Source organism: Amblyraja radiata, chromosome 8 (assembly GCF_010909765.2).
Source record: "Amblyraja radiata isolate CabotCenter1 chromosome 8, sAmbRad1.1.pri, whole genome shotgun sequence".
NCBI classification, from domain to species: domain Eukaryota; kingdom Metazoa; phylum Chordata; class Chondrichthyes; order Rajiformes; family Rajidae; genus Amblyraja; species Amblyraja radiata.
In genome coordinates, this window is record NC_045963.1 from 54302703 (window position 1) to 54315633 (window position 12931).

A 12931-nucleotide genomic window follows, 5' to 3' on the forward strand; every position below is an offset into this window, starting at 1 on the left:
AGCTCAGAGAGCCGTGACCTTCTTGCTTCCTGGGTCTGGCAGAGACTGAGTGAGGGACTACACTTCCGGGTTTTATAGTCCCGCCCCCCTGCCGCCAGCGGGGGCAGCAGAGAGAATGGGGAATTTTTTAAAAACATTAATATTTCTCAGATTTTTCATTGATGGGAAAAATCCTCCGGTCCCGGAAGGCGGCTTTGAGCGAGGTGGCCAAAAATGACGGCCGTAGGTGGTGGCGTTCTCTTGGAAATCACACCACAGCGAGCCAAAAGCGGTCAAGATCAGACTTTTAGTAATATAGATATGTTTTTCCAATTTATCTAATCTTAATCTAATCTAAACTTTACCATATATATCCACCCAGGATTCTTACATAATATCCCATTCTTTAACTACCATACAAGCAGGTACCAACACCATACAAGCAGGTACCAAGGGGTTAACTACCATACAAGCAGGTACCAAGGGGTTAAACTTTGAGCTTTTCGTTCAAGGTGAAATATGGCCAGGCTCTCAGAATAACACATTCCAGAGAGATAAGCTTTATATTATAGGATTTTCACTATAGATTTTTTATAGAACAAAAAAAGAATTTAAATGTTGTTAATAATTAGATTAATGTTTCTCCTTCAGATCCCGTGTCGTCTTCACCACTTTAACATTCCCCAATCTAACTCCAACCAGGCTGGGAACCTTGAAAACCATATGGCCTGAAATAAAATGATACAATATAATAATCAGAAACCCATGCTCAACATGTTGCATAAATGTGAAAATGTAATTTATTTTACACAATGTTTCAGGTCAATTCAATTCAATTCAATTCAATTTATTGTCATTTGGACCCCTTGAGGTCCAAACGAAATGCCGTTTCTGCAGCCATACATTACAAACAAATAGACCCAAGACACAACATAATTTACATAAACATCCATCACATTGCTGTGATGGAAGGCCAAAAAAACTTATCTCTCCACTGCACTCTCCCCCCCGATGTCAGAGTCAAAGTCAAAGTCAAAGCCCCCGGCGGGCGATGGCGATTGTCCCGTGGCCATTAAGCCACGCCGGGAGATGCAAGGTCGCACACCGGGTCTTGGTGTTAGAGCCCCCGGCGTGCGCTCGCAGAGACCCGCAGCCATTCCAAGCCGCGCGGGGCAGTGCTGTAATGCCCCGCTCCAGGAGCTCTTCAACCCCGCAACTCGGGCGGGAGAAGTCGCCGCTGCGGAACCCCCGAAAAGCGGTCTCCCTCCAGGGACCCGCGGGCTCCCGGTGCCGCCCGCCAAACCCGCAGTTGCAGCCACCGAATCTCCGGGGGTCGGGCCGCAGCAGCGTCCACCACAGCTCCACCCGCTCTGGACTCGGCCAGCTCCGCGACGGTGAGGTGAGTAGTCGGTACCAGAGCCCCCGGTCTTCCTGTTGGAGGCCGCTCCTCGTTGCAGCCCCAACGACAACGGAGACCCGACAAAGAAAAGGTCGGGTCTCCCGTGCAGGGAGAGATTTAAAAGTTACCCCCAACCCCCCCCACACCACCCCCACCCCCCCCACACACATACCCCAACAAAAATAACAAAAACTACATAAAAACATAGACATAAAATAATAAAAACGCAGACGGACTGCAGAGGCCGCTGCTGAAGAGAGGACACTTCATTGGAATTTTCATTAATCCTGATGTAGTTATCAACATGTAAGGTTAACTCTAGTTCTCTCTCCACAGACGCACTCGACCTGCAGATATAAATAGCATTTTCTGTTTTTATTTCAAGAATTTGAAGAAATTCATAAAGTATCACCATTAGTGGATCCATCCTCCACTAGGAGAGGAGAGCACATAACCTTCACTTGACACTTCACATGATGTTGGAATGATTAATTTTATGGTAGATCAGTAAGCCCGAATTTGAGGACACCAATGTTGAGATTTAGTTTTTGGCAATTTGAAGTTTATTTTTGTGCTCAGTATAAAACCATTCCTCATGCACAACCACCTCCTCCTCCCCACACCCCCTCCACCTAGAATTTTCATATAATTATACAAATTCAAAGCAATTCCACCGAGACACTTCTTCAGATATCCCACACAGTTATCGTCACACCTGTTTAATTATAAAAATCTCTCCACGTAGGCAATGCAAAGAATGAGGATTGCAAATCAGGAAAGATGCCTTGGAAAGAGATTTCATATTTGGCAAGCAGAAAGAATTTCAAACATGTGAAAGGACCTAAGTTATGCCCTTTATCAGAACCGTGTGAAAGATGCAAATAAAGCTATTCTTGAAGCTGGTGGTAGTTGCTTTCAAGCTTTTGCATCTCCTGACCGATGGGAGTGGGGAGAATCACTGGGTTGTAAGTGGTCCTTGATTATGTTGGCTGCTTTCCCGAGGCAGCATGAAAGTGTAGATGGAGTCAATGAGGGGTGGGAGGGGCTGGTTTGCGTGACGGACTGGGCTGTGCCCTTGACTTCATCACAACAGACTTTGTCAGGGCAGATCCTAGTACAGTACTATCTTCACCTGCTTCATCGATGACCATATTTTGAACGGTCAGAAGTGGGGATGCTCACTGATGACTGCATAACATTTAACTCAATTTGAACCCCCTCCAAATATAAGGCATGCAGCAAAGACTAAACAAGTTAAGTCGGGTATGTGTACAAATATGGTGAGGTACGGTGAATGAAAATCTTGCTTGCAGCAGCCACAGGCACATAGAGTCAGACAAAGACACAAAAACATATATTATACATAAATTACACTTAAAATTCTGCACATAGAAATGAAAGTGTAAAGAAACACAATTAGAAAAATAAACATGTCCACGGTAATACAAAAGGTGGTTCGGGGAGTTGTGTTGTTGAGGTAGGATTAGGATAGTGCAAATTTGTTCAAGAACCTGATAGTTGTACGAATGCAGCTGTTCCTGAACCTGGTGGTGTGGGACTTCAGGTTTCTGCACCTCCTGCCCCATAGTACCAGTGAAAAGAGGCCAAAGCCCAGATGGTGGGGATCCTCGATGACACATTCTTGACAGAGGTTGCAATGTGTAGCATTCACAAAATGCTTTGCAGTTATTAACACGTTTAACGACATTTCCTAAATCCATGACCTCTCAGACTAAGAAAAACACAACAGCTGGAACCACCACCTGTAAATTCTCCTCCAAGCTACAGGCCATCCTGATTTGGAAACAAATCATCTGTCCTTCATTGTCACTGGGTATAAATCCAGTCACAATGTTGACCTCTGCTTTTCCATATCCTTTTAACCTGTATTTCTCCAACAGCAGAGACCACACAATATGGGAATAAGGCTATAACTGTGACTGATGTATGAGCCAACTACTCATCAATAATGTCCCAAAATCAACCAAGATTTCTGGGGATCGTACGGAAAACTGGAGTAAATCTCCATTGATCCTAGTCGGAATGCGGACACACTGCAGGCCTATATCACTGATCATCATGCCAGGAATACGTTTCTCAGCCAACTATGCATGCACCACCATGGAAGATAATGTGTTCTAGGAGAAGAACGTGGATAACTTATCACTTTTAAGGAAGAGGCCGTGTTAGGTGCGGCACAGCAGGTAGAGATGCTGCCTCACAGTGCTAGAGACATGGGTTCAATCCTGACGTCGGGTGCTGTCTGTGTGGAGTTCACGTTCTCTCTGTGACTCCGTGAGTTTCCTCTGAGTGCTCCGGTTTCATCCCATATCCCAAAGACATGCGGGTTTGTAGGTTGATTGGCCTCTGTAAATTGCCCCCAGTATGTAGAGAATGGATAAGAAAGTAGGATAACACAGAACTAATGTGAACAATTGATCGATGGTCAGTGTAGACATGGTGATCCGAAGGACCCATTTCCATGCTGTATCTTTCAATTCAAGGACAGGATGATATCTATCCCCAGTTGCTATAGGAAGCAAGGGAGGAGATAGCTGGGATCCTGCATCTTTGTTAGTCACAGACGACGTGCCACAAGGCTGGAGGAAAGTTAATGTTCCTTTATCAAAGAAGGACAGCAGTGATTCAGTAGATAACAACAGGCTAGTGAGCCTTACATCAGTGATTGAAAAATTATTGGAGAAGATCCTAAAGTAAATAATTTATGTCCATTTTGAAAGGCAGGGACTGATCAGAAGGTGTCAACATAGCTTTGTTAAGGGAGTTAGATGTGGCCCTTGTGGCTAAGGGGATCAGAGGGTATGGAGAGAAGGCAGGTACGGGATACTGAGTTGGATGATCAGCCATGATCATATTGAATGGCGGTGCAGGCTCGAAGGGCCGAATGGCCTACTCCTGCACCTAATTTCTATGTTTCTATGTTTCTAAGTTCTATCTCACTAATTTGCTTATATTTTGAGGAGGTAAGTAAATGAATGCACGCAGTGGATTTTGTCTATATGGATTTTAGAAAGGCATTTGATAAGATTATGCATGGTAGCCTGGTTCAAAAGGTTAAGGTGAGCTAGCTAATCTACACATAACTAAAACTCTGATCTTGTGCTGTTCCGGTTTGCGCGGTTTTTCTATTTGCGCAAAAACGGTACACGACAGTACGATTTTTCGCCACCTTACCATTCTCCTGTGCTCAAGTGAGACAAGTTTTGTTCTGATCGATGGAATATTGTAACGGTTATTAAGGTTTGAAAATCTTAAAAACTGCGCTTGCGCAGATTGGTCTCCTTCCCTGTCAGTCGCTGCCACACAGATTGGTTTCTTCTCCTGTCAGTCAAGAAAGGGTGTCGCCGGAACCACTGTCCACTGTCAGTCGGCTGGAGGTCACCACCGGCGTCGCGGTGAAGGAGTGGCGGCGGTCGGGTGGTGCCGTGGGCCGAGCCCGGGGACTGGGCCTGGGCTGAAGCCGAGCCGAGCCTGCGGCTGAAGCTGAAGTGAGGGTCGAGCCCAGGGCTTGGGATGGGGCCGTGACCGGGGCTGAGAAAGAAGCCGCGGCCTGGGATGGAACCAAGGACGAACCTGGGTCCGGGGTTGGGGATGAGCCCTCCTTCCCTCCCTCACTCCCACTCTCTCTCTCCCTCCCTACCACCCCTCCCTTCCTCTCAACCACTTCCTCTATCCACTCTTTTCCCTGCCCCTCTACCCCCTCTCCCTCCCTATTCACTGTAAAACTGATACACCCTCACTCTCCCACCCTTTCTTTCCATCCCTCTCTCTGCCTCACTCCCTCTCCCTCCCTCCCTCTTCCTGTCTCCCTCCCTCCCTCCCTCTCTCCTTCCCTCCCTCCACCTTTCTCTCTCTCCCTCCCCCTTTCCCTCCCTCTCTCCCTCCCTCCCACCTCTCTCTCTCTCCTCCCCTCCCTCCACCTTTCTTTCCCTCCCTCTCTCTCCCTCCCACCCTCTCTTATTCCATTCCTCTCTCTTTTTCTCCCTCTCCCCCTCCCTCTCTCTCTCTCTTCCTCCCTTTCTCGCTCCCCCCTCCCTCTTCCTCCCTCCGTCCGTCTCTCCCTCCCGCCTTCCTCTCTCCCTCCCTCTCTCTCCCTCACCCTGCTTCTTTCTTTCCATTCCCTTCTCTCTCCCTCCATCTCTCCCTCCCTCCCTCTCCCTGTCTCCCAGGTGAAAGAAGCGGGAGTGTCAAGAAGAGGGGGGCGGAGTGCCGAGGGATGAGGGGGAATGGAGGAGGATAGGAGTAGGAAGAAAGATGGCGAGGTAATGGAAATATTAAATGCAAAGTTATTAACTTTAACTTAACTTCTGCCATTAGTGCGGGACCATCAGCCGATCATGGGCAGTTGGGGGCTATGGCTTAGTGGTGGAATATTGCGTTGGGGTGATAAAGGGTCCCACTTAGTCTAGTTAGATCTAAAATTGGCTTGATGATAGGAGGCTGAGGGTAGTGGTGGAAGGATATATTTTCTGATTGGAAGTCTGTGAACGTGGCAGGAAGCTGAGGTGGAGTACTGCAGGGATTGATGCTGGGGCCCTTATAGTTTGATGTATATTAACAACTTGGATGTCAATGCAGGAGATAATATTAGTAAGTTTGTGGATGACAGGACAGTTGGTGGTGCTGTGGTCAGTGAAGAAGGCTGTCAAAGCTAGAACAGGATATACATTAAATGGAAGGTACACAAAAATGCTGGAGAAACTCAGCGGGTGCAGCAGCATCTATGGAGCGAAGGAAATAGGTGACGTTTCGGGCCGAAACCCTTCTTCAGACTTAAATGGATATCTATGAGGAGTGATGCCAGATGGAATTTGATCTTGACTAGGACGAGGTGAAGCATTTTGGGAATTAAAATGCGCAGAATAAATTATGAACAGATGGACCTTGGGGTTTTAAGTCCACAGTTCCCTGCGAATGGCAACAAGATGAGATAAAGTGGTGAAGAATGCCTTTATTACCCAGAACTTAGAATATAAAGGTTGGATTATTATGTTGGAATGTTATCTAACACTGGTTAGATCGCATTTGAAGAACTATTGTGCTACATAATAGGAAGGATGTGGTAGTGCACAAGAGAATGTAGGGGCTGCTTGGACTGGACGAATGTAACTATTGGGAGGGGTTCGTTTTTCCATGAGTGAAGGAGACCGAGGGGGTGACTTAGCCTTCTCAGGGACACAGAGAAGGTAAATGGCCAAATTATTTTTTCCATGGTAGGGATATCTAAAACAAGAGGATTTAAGGTGATAGATAGAAAGGAGTTTTAAAGGGAATTTCTGGGAAAATGGGTTTTTCCATAGGGAGAAATTACATGAAAAGTGGACGCCTTAATTTATAAAATGGTGGGTAGTCTTAAAAGATTGCTCTTATTTTCTTGTCTATGAGGTGTGTCATTCAAAATTACTTTGGGGTTTAGAGTCATGGAGTCATACAGCTTGGAAACAGGCCCTTCGGCCCAACTTGCCGACACTGGCCAACATGTTTTAGCTACACTAGTCCCACCTGCTGCGTTTGGTCCACATCCCTCCAAACCTGTCCTATCCATGTGCCTGTCTAACTGTTTCTTAAACATTGGGATAGTCCCTGCCTCAACTATCTCCTCTAGCAGCTCATTCCATACACCCCCTTTGTGTTACCCCTCAGATAACATTTAAATATTTTCCCCTTCACCTTAAACCCATGTCCTCTGGTCCCCGATTACCCTACTATGGACAAGAGACTGTGCATCTACTCGATCTATTCCTCTCTTGATTTTATACACCTCTGTAAGATCATCCATCCTCCTGTGTTCCAAAGAACAGAGTTACAGCCTACTCAACCTCTCCCTATAGCTCAGCTCCTCGAGTCCTGGCAGCATCCTTGTAAATCTTCTCCGTACCCTTTCCAGCTTGACAACATATTTCCTCTATCATGGTGCCCGGAATTGAACACTGTACTCTAAACGTGGCCTCCCTAACATATTTTATAACTGCAACATAACCTCCCAACGTCTATACTCAATACTCAAGACTGATAAAGGCCAATGTGCCAAAAGCCTTTTTGACCACAGCCGGTTTGATGGAACAGCATAAGCAGCTGAGGGCAGAGTGGTCAGATTGGGAACAGGGCAGAGAATCAAAGTTATTCGAAACTTGTGGACAGAATGAAAGTATTCCACAAAGTAGTCACTCACACTGTATTTGGTCTAAAAATATTGGAAACATTCAGCAGATCAGGTAGTATCTATAGGAAGAGAAACAGTTTCAGGTCTGTGGCCTTTCATCAAGTTTGGTCTTTCTGAGTTAGAAGAGATGACATCTTCAACATTGAATGAAGCATGCTAAAATGAATGTACAATGGGTGAATGAGTGTTTGTGGCCAAATACTGAGCGAGGGAAGAGGTAAAGAGGGAAGGTGTTACATCTTCTGCAGTAACACAGGCCATTGTGTAGTTTCTGCATTTGTAATCTGACACAAAGAGAAAGAAAATACAAGGACTCCTCATATTCACCGTGATGTGTACTGTGGTCATTTGTTGTAGGATCCTGGACGCGGTTGAGATCTTCTACCTGAAATAAACAAGAAGGCTGCACAATAAGTATGTTTGATAACAGTGTCACGGATGCATTTTAAGAGAATGTGTTAATTTGATGGTACAATGAAGAGAAAAGACATGTACCAATTGTATTTCCTGTACATTATATTATAAATAATGTATATTTTTGAAATTCTGAAGTTTTATCCTTCTGTTTTTTGTTGCTTCTTACATCATTTTATACAATCAGTACAAAAGACACAGAACGAATTTGCCCGACAGTCGCCAAAGACAGCAATTTTCCTGATCTCAAAATTGCCAACAAAATACATTGAGCTTCCTGTCTTAAGTGTCCGAAGAAGGGTCTCTTCCATTCCTTCTCTCCAGAGATACTGCCTGTTCTGCTGAGTAACTCCAGCATTTTGTGTCTATCTTCGTTTTAAACCAACATCTGCAGTTCTTTCCTACACACTTCCTATGTCTTAAACCGTACAACAATCATATTGATCAATTGCATGTCTTCCCCTGATTCTTTTTTTGATATTTTCTCTTGACTTTTTAAGATTTGGGAGTAAATATTTATATGGAAATGAAGGGGGAAAAAATGACATGTTGCGGTTGAAAAATATTTAAATGTGCATGACAAGGAAACGGGGAGTTCCAGAGATCTGGGCACCACATTCCTGTTTAGATATACAATATTTATAGAAATATTAAACAAAGTGCACCTTCCCCAACCCAATATTCTACCACTCACCCGTTCCCCCAACGCAACCCCTTCCCCCAATGCAATATTCCACCACTCACGCATAGTCCCCAACTGCGCAGGCGCGGTTCATTTCTCCTCATCCCCCAGCACTCCCTCCTCCTCTTCCATCCCTACAGAGGGAGGGGAAGTAGAGAGGGTGGTAGAGAGGGAAAGTAGAGAGGGAGGTAGAGAGGGACGGGTAGTGGAGAGGGAGGGGGGGTGGAGAGGGAGAGGGAGGGGGGTGGAGAGGGAGAGGGAGGGGGTAGAGAGGGAGAGGGAGGGGGTAGAGAGGGAGAGGGGGGGTAGAGAGGGAGAGGGGGGGTAGAGAGGGAGAGAGAGGGAGCAGAGAGGGAGGAGAGTAGAGAGGGATGGTAGAGGGAGGGGGAGGGGGGGGTAGAGAGGGAGAGAGAGAGGGGGAGGGGGGTAGAGTGTGGGGGCGGGAGGGTAATGAGGGAGAGGGCGAGGGAGGGAGCGGAAGGGGGGTGGGGAGAGAGGGGGGTAGAGAGGGTGGGAGTGTAGGTAGATAGGGAGGGGGTAGAGAGGGGAGGGGGTAGAGGAGAGGGAGGGTCGAGAGGGAGCAGGCGAGAGAGGGAGTGTAGACGTGGCAACTACCCTCCCTACCTCCTCCTCTCCCTCAATCCCCCTACTCTCTCTCCTCACCTCCCCAGTGGCCCCATCATCGCGAGGCCTCACTGCCGCGGTCTCGATGCCTCCTTGATGGCCGCATAAAACCCCTGCCGGGGCGTCGCGGGTAGAACCCCGGGTGCGAAAAAGCTGGGGGGGGTGGAGGGTGGCCCACTCCCCCTTGGTGGCCACTCAACCCCCTTTGTGACATCACTCGAGGCAGGTTGAAGGACGTTTGCCATTTAAAAACTTGGTTTTAGTTATTTTTAAAACGTTATAACTTATGAAATGTGAAGTGAAGCTGTTTATTTTGTCGACGGGGTTAATGTGATTAATAATCTGTGATATTTTCTGCGCTGGCGCGTGCCGTTTTAACATAGGTAGAATAACACATACACAAACACACATACAAGATGAGACTTTTAATGAGTGCTAGACCAAGTGCAGACCCGTTGGTTCTGCTCCCCCAATGGTGTGCGTTGGGAGCTGATGAAGCTGTTTTTGAAAGGAGGCCCTCCCTCTGACGTCACTGGAAGGTGGTGGAATATTCTGTTTCACTGTACCATTGGGGGGGGGGGGGGGGGCATTGTGATGTCACTGGAAGTTGGTGTTTTAAAAAAGGACTTTAATCATGAATAACCTGGGGGGGGGGGGGGGTGTGAATAATCCGTGGGGGGAGGAGGCGGGGGGTGTGAATAACCAGGGGGGGAAGGAGCAGGGGGTGTGGCATTCGGCAGCTTGAGAGCCAGGAAAAAGGCTATGTGTGAGAACCGTTTTTTGCCTTTTTTAAAAACTTGAATCGTCAATAACTTGGGAAATATAGGATGTAACCTTACTGAAGTCCATATAGACAACATCAATCAATTTACCCTCATCAATTTAATAAAATTCAAGAAGATTAGTCAAACATGACCTTTCAGGCACAAATCCATGTTGACTGTTCCTAATCAGATCCTGTTTATCCAGATGATTATATATATCATCTCTAAGTATCCTTTCCATTAATTTGCCCACCACTGACGTCAAACTAACAGGTCTATAATTGCTAGGTTTACTCTTAGAACACTTTTTAAACAATGGAACAACATGCGCAGTACGCCAATCCTCCGGCACCATTCCCATTTCTAATGACATTTGAAATATTTCTGTCATAGCCCCTGCTATTTCTACACTAACTTCCCTCAATGTCCTAGGGAATATCCTGTTAGGACCTGGACACTTTTATATTTTTCAAAAGTGTCAGTACTTCCTCTACTTTGATCCCCATGGTTTCCATAGCTACCCAACTTGTTTCCCTTACCTCACATAATTCAATATCCTTCTCCTTGGTGAATACCGAAGAAAATAAATTGTTCAATATCTCCCCCATCTCTTTTGGCTCTGCAGATAGCTGTCCAATCTGACTCTCTAATGGACCAATTTTATCCCTCATTATCCTTTTGCTATTAATATAGCTGTAGAAACCCTTTGGATTTACTTTCACCTTACTTGCCAAAGCAACCTCATATCTTCTTTTAGCTTTTCTAATTTCTTTAAGATTCTTTTTACATTCTTTATACTCCTCAAGCACCTCATTTACTCCATGCTGCCTATAATTATTGTAGATCTCTCTTTTTCCGAACCAAGTGTCCAATTTCCCTTGAAAACCATGGCTCTTTCCAATTATTACTCTTTCCTTTCAACCGAACAGGGACATAAAGATTCTGTACTCTTAAAATGTCACCTTTAAATGTCCTCCATTTCTCTACTACATCCTTCCCATGAAACAAAATGTCCCAATTCACGCCTTTTAAATCCTTTCGCATCTCCTCAAAGTTAGCCTTTCTCCAATCAAAAATCTCAACCCTTGGTCCAGTTCTGACCTTCTCCATAATTATATTGAAACTAATGGTATTGTGATCACTGGACCCGAAGTGCTCCCCAACACATACCTCCGCCACCTGACCTGTCTCATTTCCTAACAGGAGGTCCAGCACTGCCCCTTCTCTAGTAGGTAACTCTATGTATTGCTGCAAAAAACTATCCTGCACACATTTTACAAACTCCAAACCATCCAGCCCTTTTACAGAATGTGTTGCCCAGTCTATGTGTGGAAAATTGAAATCTCCCACAATCACTACCTTGTGCTTACTATTAATATCTGCTATCTCCTTACATATTTACTCTTCCAATTCTCGCTCCCCATTAGGCAGTCTATAATACACCCCTATAAGTGTTGCTACACCTTTCCCATTTCTCAGTTCCACCCAAATAGCCTCCCTAGACGAGCCCTCTAATCTATCCTGCCAAAGCACTGCTGTAATATCTTCCCTAACAAGCAATGCAACACCTCCACCTCTTGCCCCTCCAATTCTATCACACCTGAAGCAACAAAATCCTGGAATATTTAGTTTGCAATCACAGCCATCATGCAACCATGTTTCACTAATCGCCACAACATCATACTTCCAGGTGTCAATCCAGGCTCTAAACTCATCCACCTTTCTTACAATGCTCCTAGCATTAAAATATACACATTTAAGAAACCCACCACTTCTTATTATGTTTATTATCTTTTTCTTCTTTCTCCCCTACATGTTGTGTCTGAGTACTTCCCTTCTCTGCCTCCTGCCTCACACACTGTCTAGTAGCGTTCTCTATTTGAGTCCCTTCCCCCAATTTCTCTGTAAGACAGACAGAGAATGGCCAAAACTTGAGCTGGGATTTGAAATCTCCGCTAATGACCCGGAAACTAAATCAAATCTAACAGTGAACTTTATTGCTAAAGATCCTGTTATTCTTTTGAAGGATTTTCACACTTCAACATTACTGTTACAACACATTCATGAATTGATTGGACATGGAGGAAGACATTTCATGCTATCAAAGCTTTGGACTATTATGTTTTGGACTATATATTGGGTATCATGCCTGATTTTAAGGGTACGACTTTGAACTAAAACCAGTGTTTTAATAAGATTAATAACCTAGTTATGCTTGCGAAAGAAGGCGAAAATGAAGATGGAAGAGTCGATGAAGAATTCTGATTGCGGATATATAGTGCATGCTATTTTTTCCTCGTTGGTATAGTGTTTAGTATCCCCGCCTGTCATGCGGTTCAATTTCCCGACGAGGAGCCACCGGGGTTAATTCCCTGATCTTTTGTGTTTTTATATATGTTAAGCCTGCATGGCTACTTTTTTGATGTTTATTAGTAATTGCCTCGCTATATACTCGGACCAATTAGGGGCCAGTATATTGTGGCTGGGATTTATGACGTATTTTTGGGCATGTTTTGGGCTGTGTAGCTTGCACAGAAGTTTCGTTTTGAGATTAGTTTGGTGAGATCATGGAGGAGGTTTACGCTTCGACCATGCGATGTGTAAAGGAGATCATGCGAAGTGTTACGGAGACACAAGGAGTTTTTTAAGGTTTAAAACAACAAGCTGGAGTTCGATGAAGCCAGCAGTAACGAGTCGGGAGAAGTTTGGATGTATATGAGTGTTTTCCATGAACAATAAAGAGCTTATTAATCAAAAGATTGTGTTTTGAAGACTTAGCTGTGAAGAAGCTCTGAAGGTCTCTGTGGGTGAGCTTGCATACGTTTTGAAGACATTCCCCTTAACCATGCTCATCCATTTAGCGGTTAGAGGGTTGATTTCTCAAA

At 45.2% G+C, this 12931-nt stretch overlaps 1 protein-coding gene across 3 annotated transcripts in view; it reads right to left on the bottom strand.

Annotated features, from left to right (window-relative positions):
• Nucleotides 1–445: 445 nt before the first annotated feature.
• Nucleotides 446–12931, bottom strand: part of fam120b (family with sequence similarity 120B) — an 86405-nt gene continuing 73919 nt past the window's right edge. The window contains exons 10-11 of one of the 3 annotated variants that reach the window (XM_033025914.1): nt 7890–7947; nt 446–707 (exon numbers count right to left, since the gene is read on the bottom strand). In XM_033025914.1, coding sequence (XP_032881805.1) covers nt 7907–7947 — 41 coding nt within the window. In that variant the 3' untranslated portion in view covers nt 446–707; nt 7890–7906. Of the gene's footprint in view, nt 708–1636; nt 1726–7721; nt 7948–12931 lie in introns of those variants that run through there. The other 2 variants (XM_033025913.1, XM_033025912.1) reach the window with 2 other exon arrangements.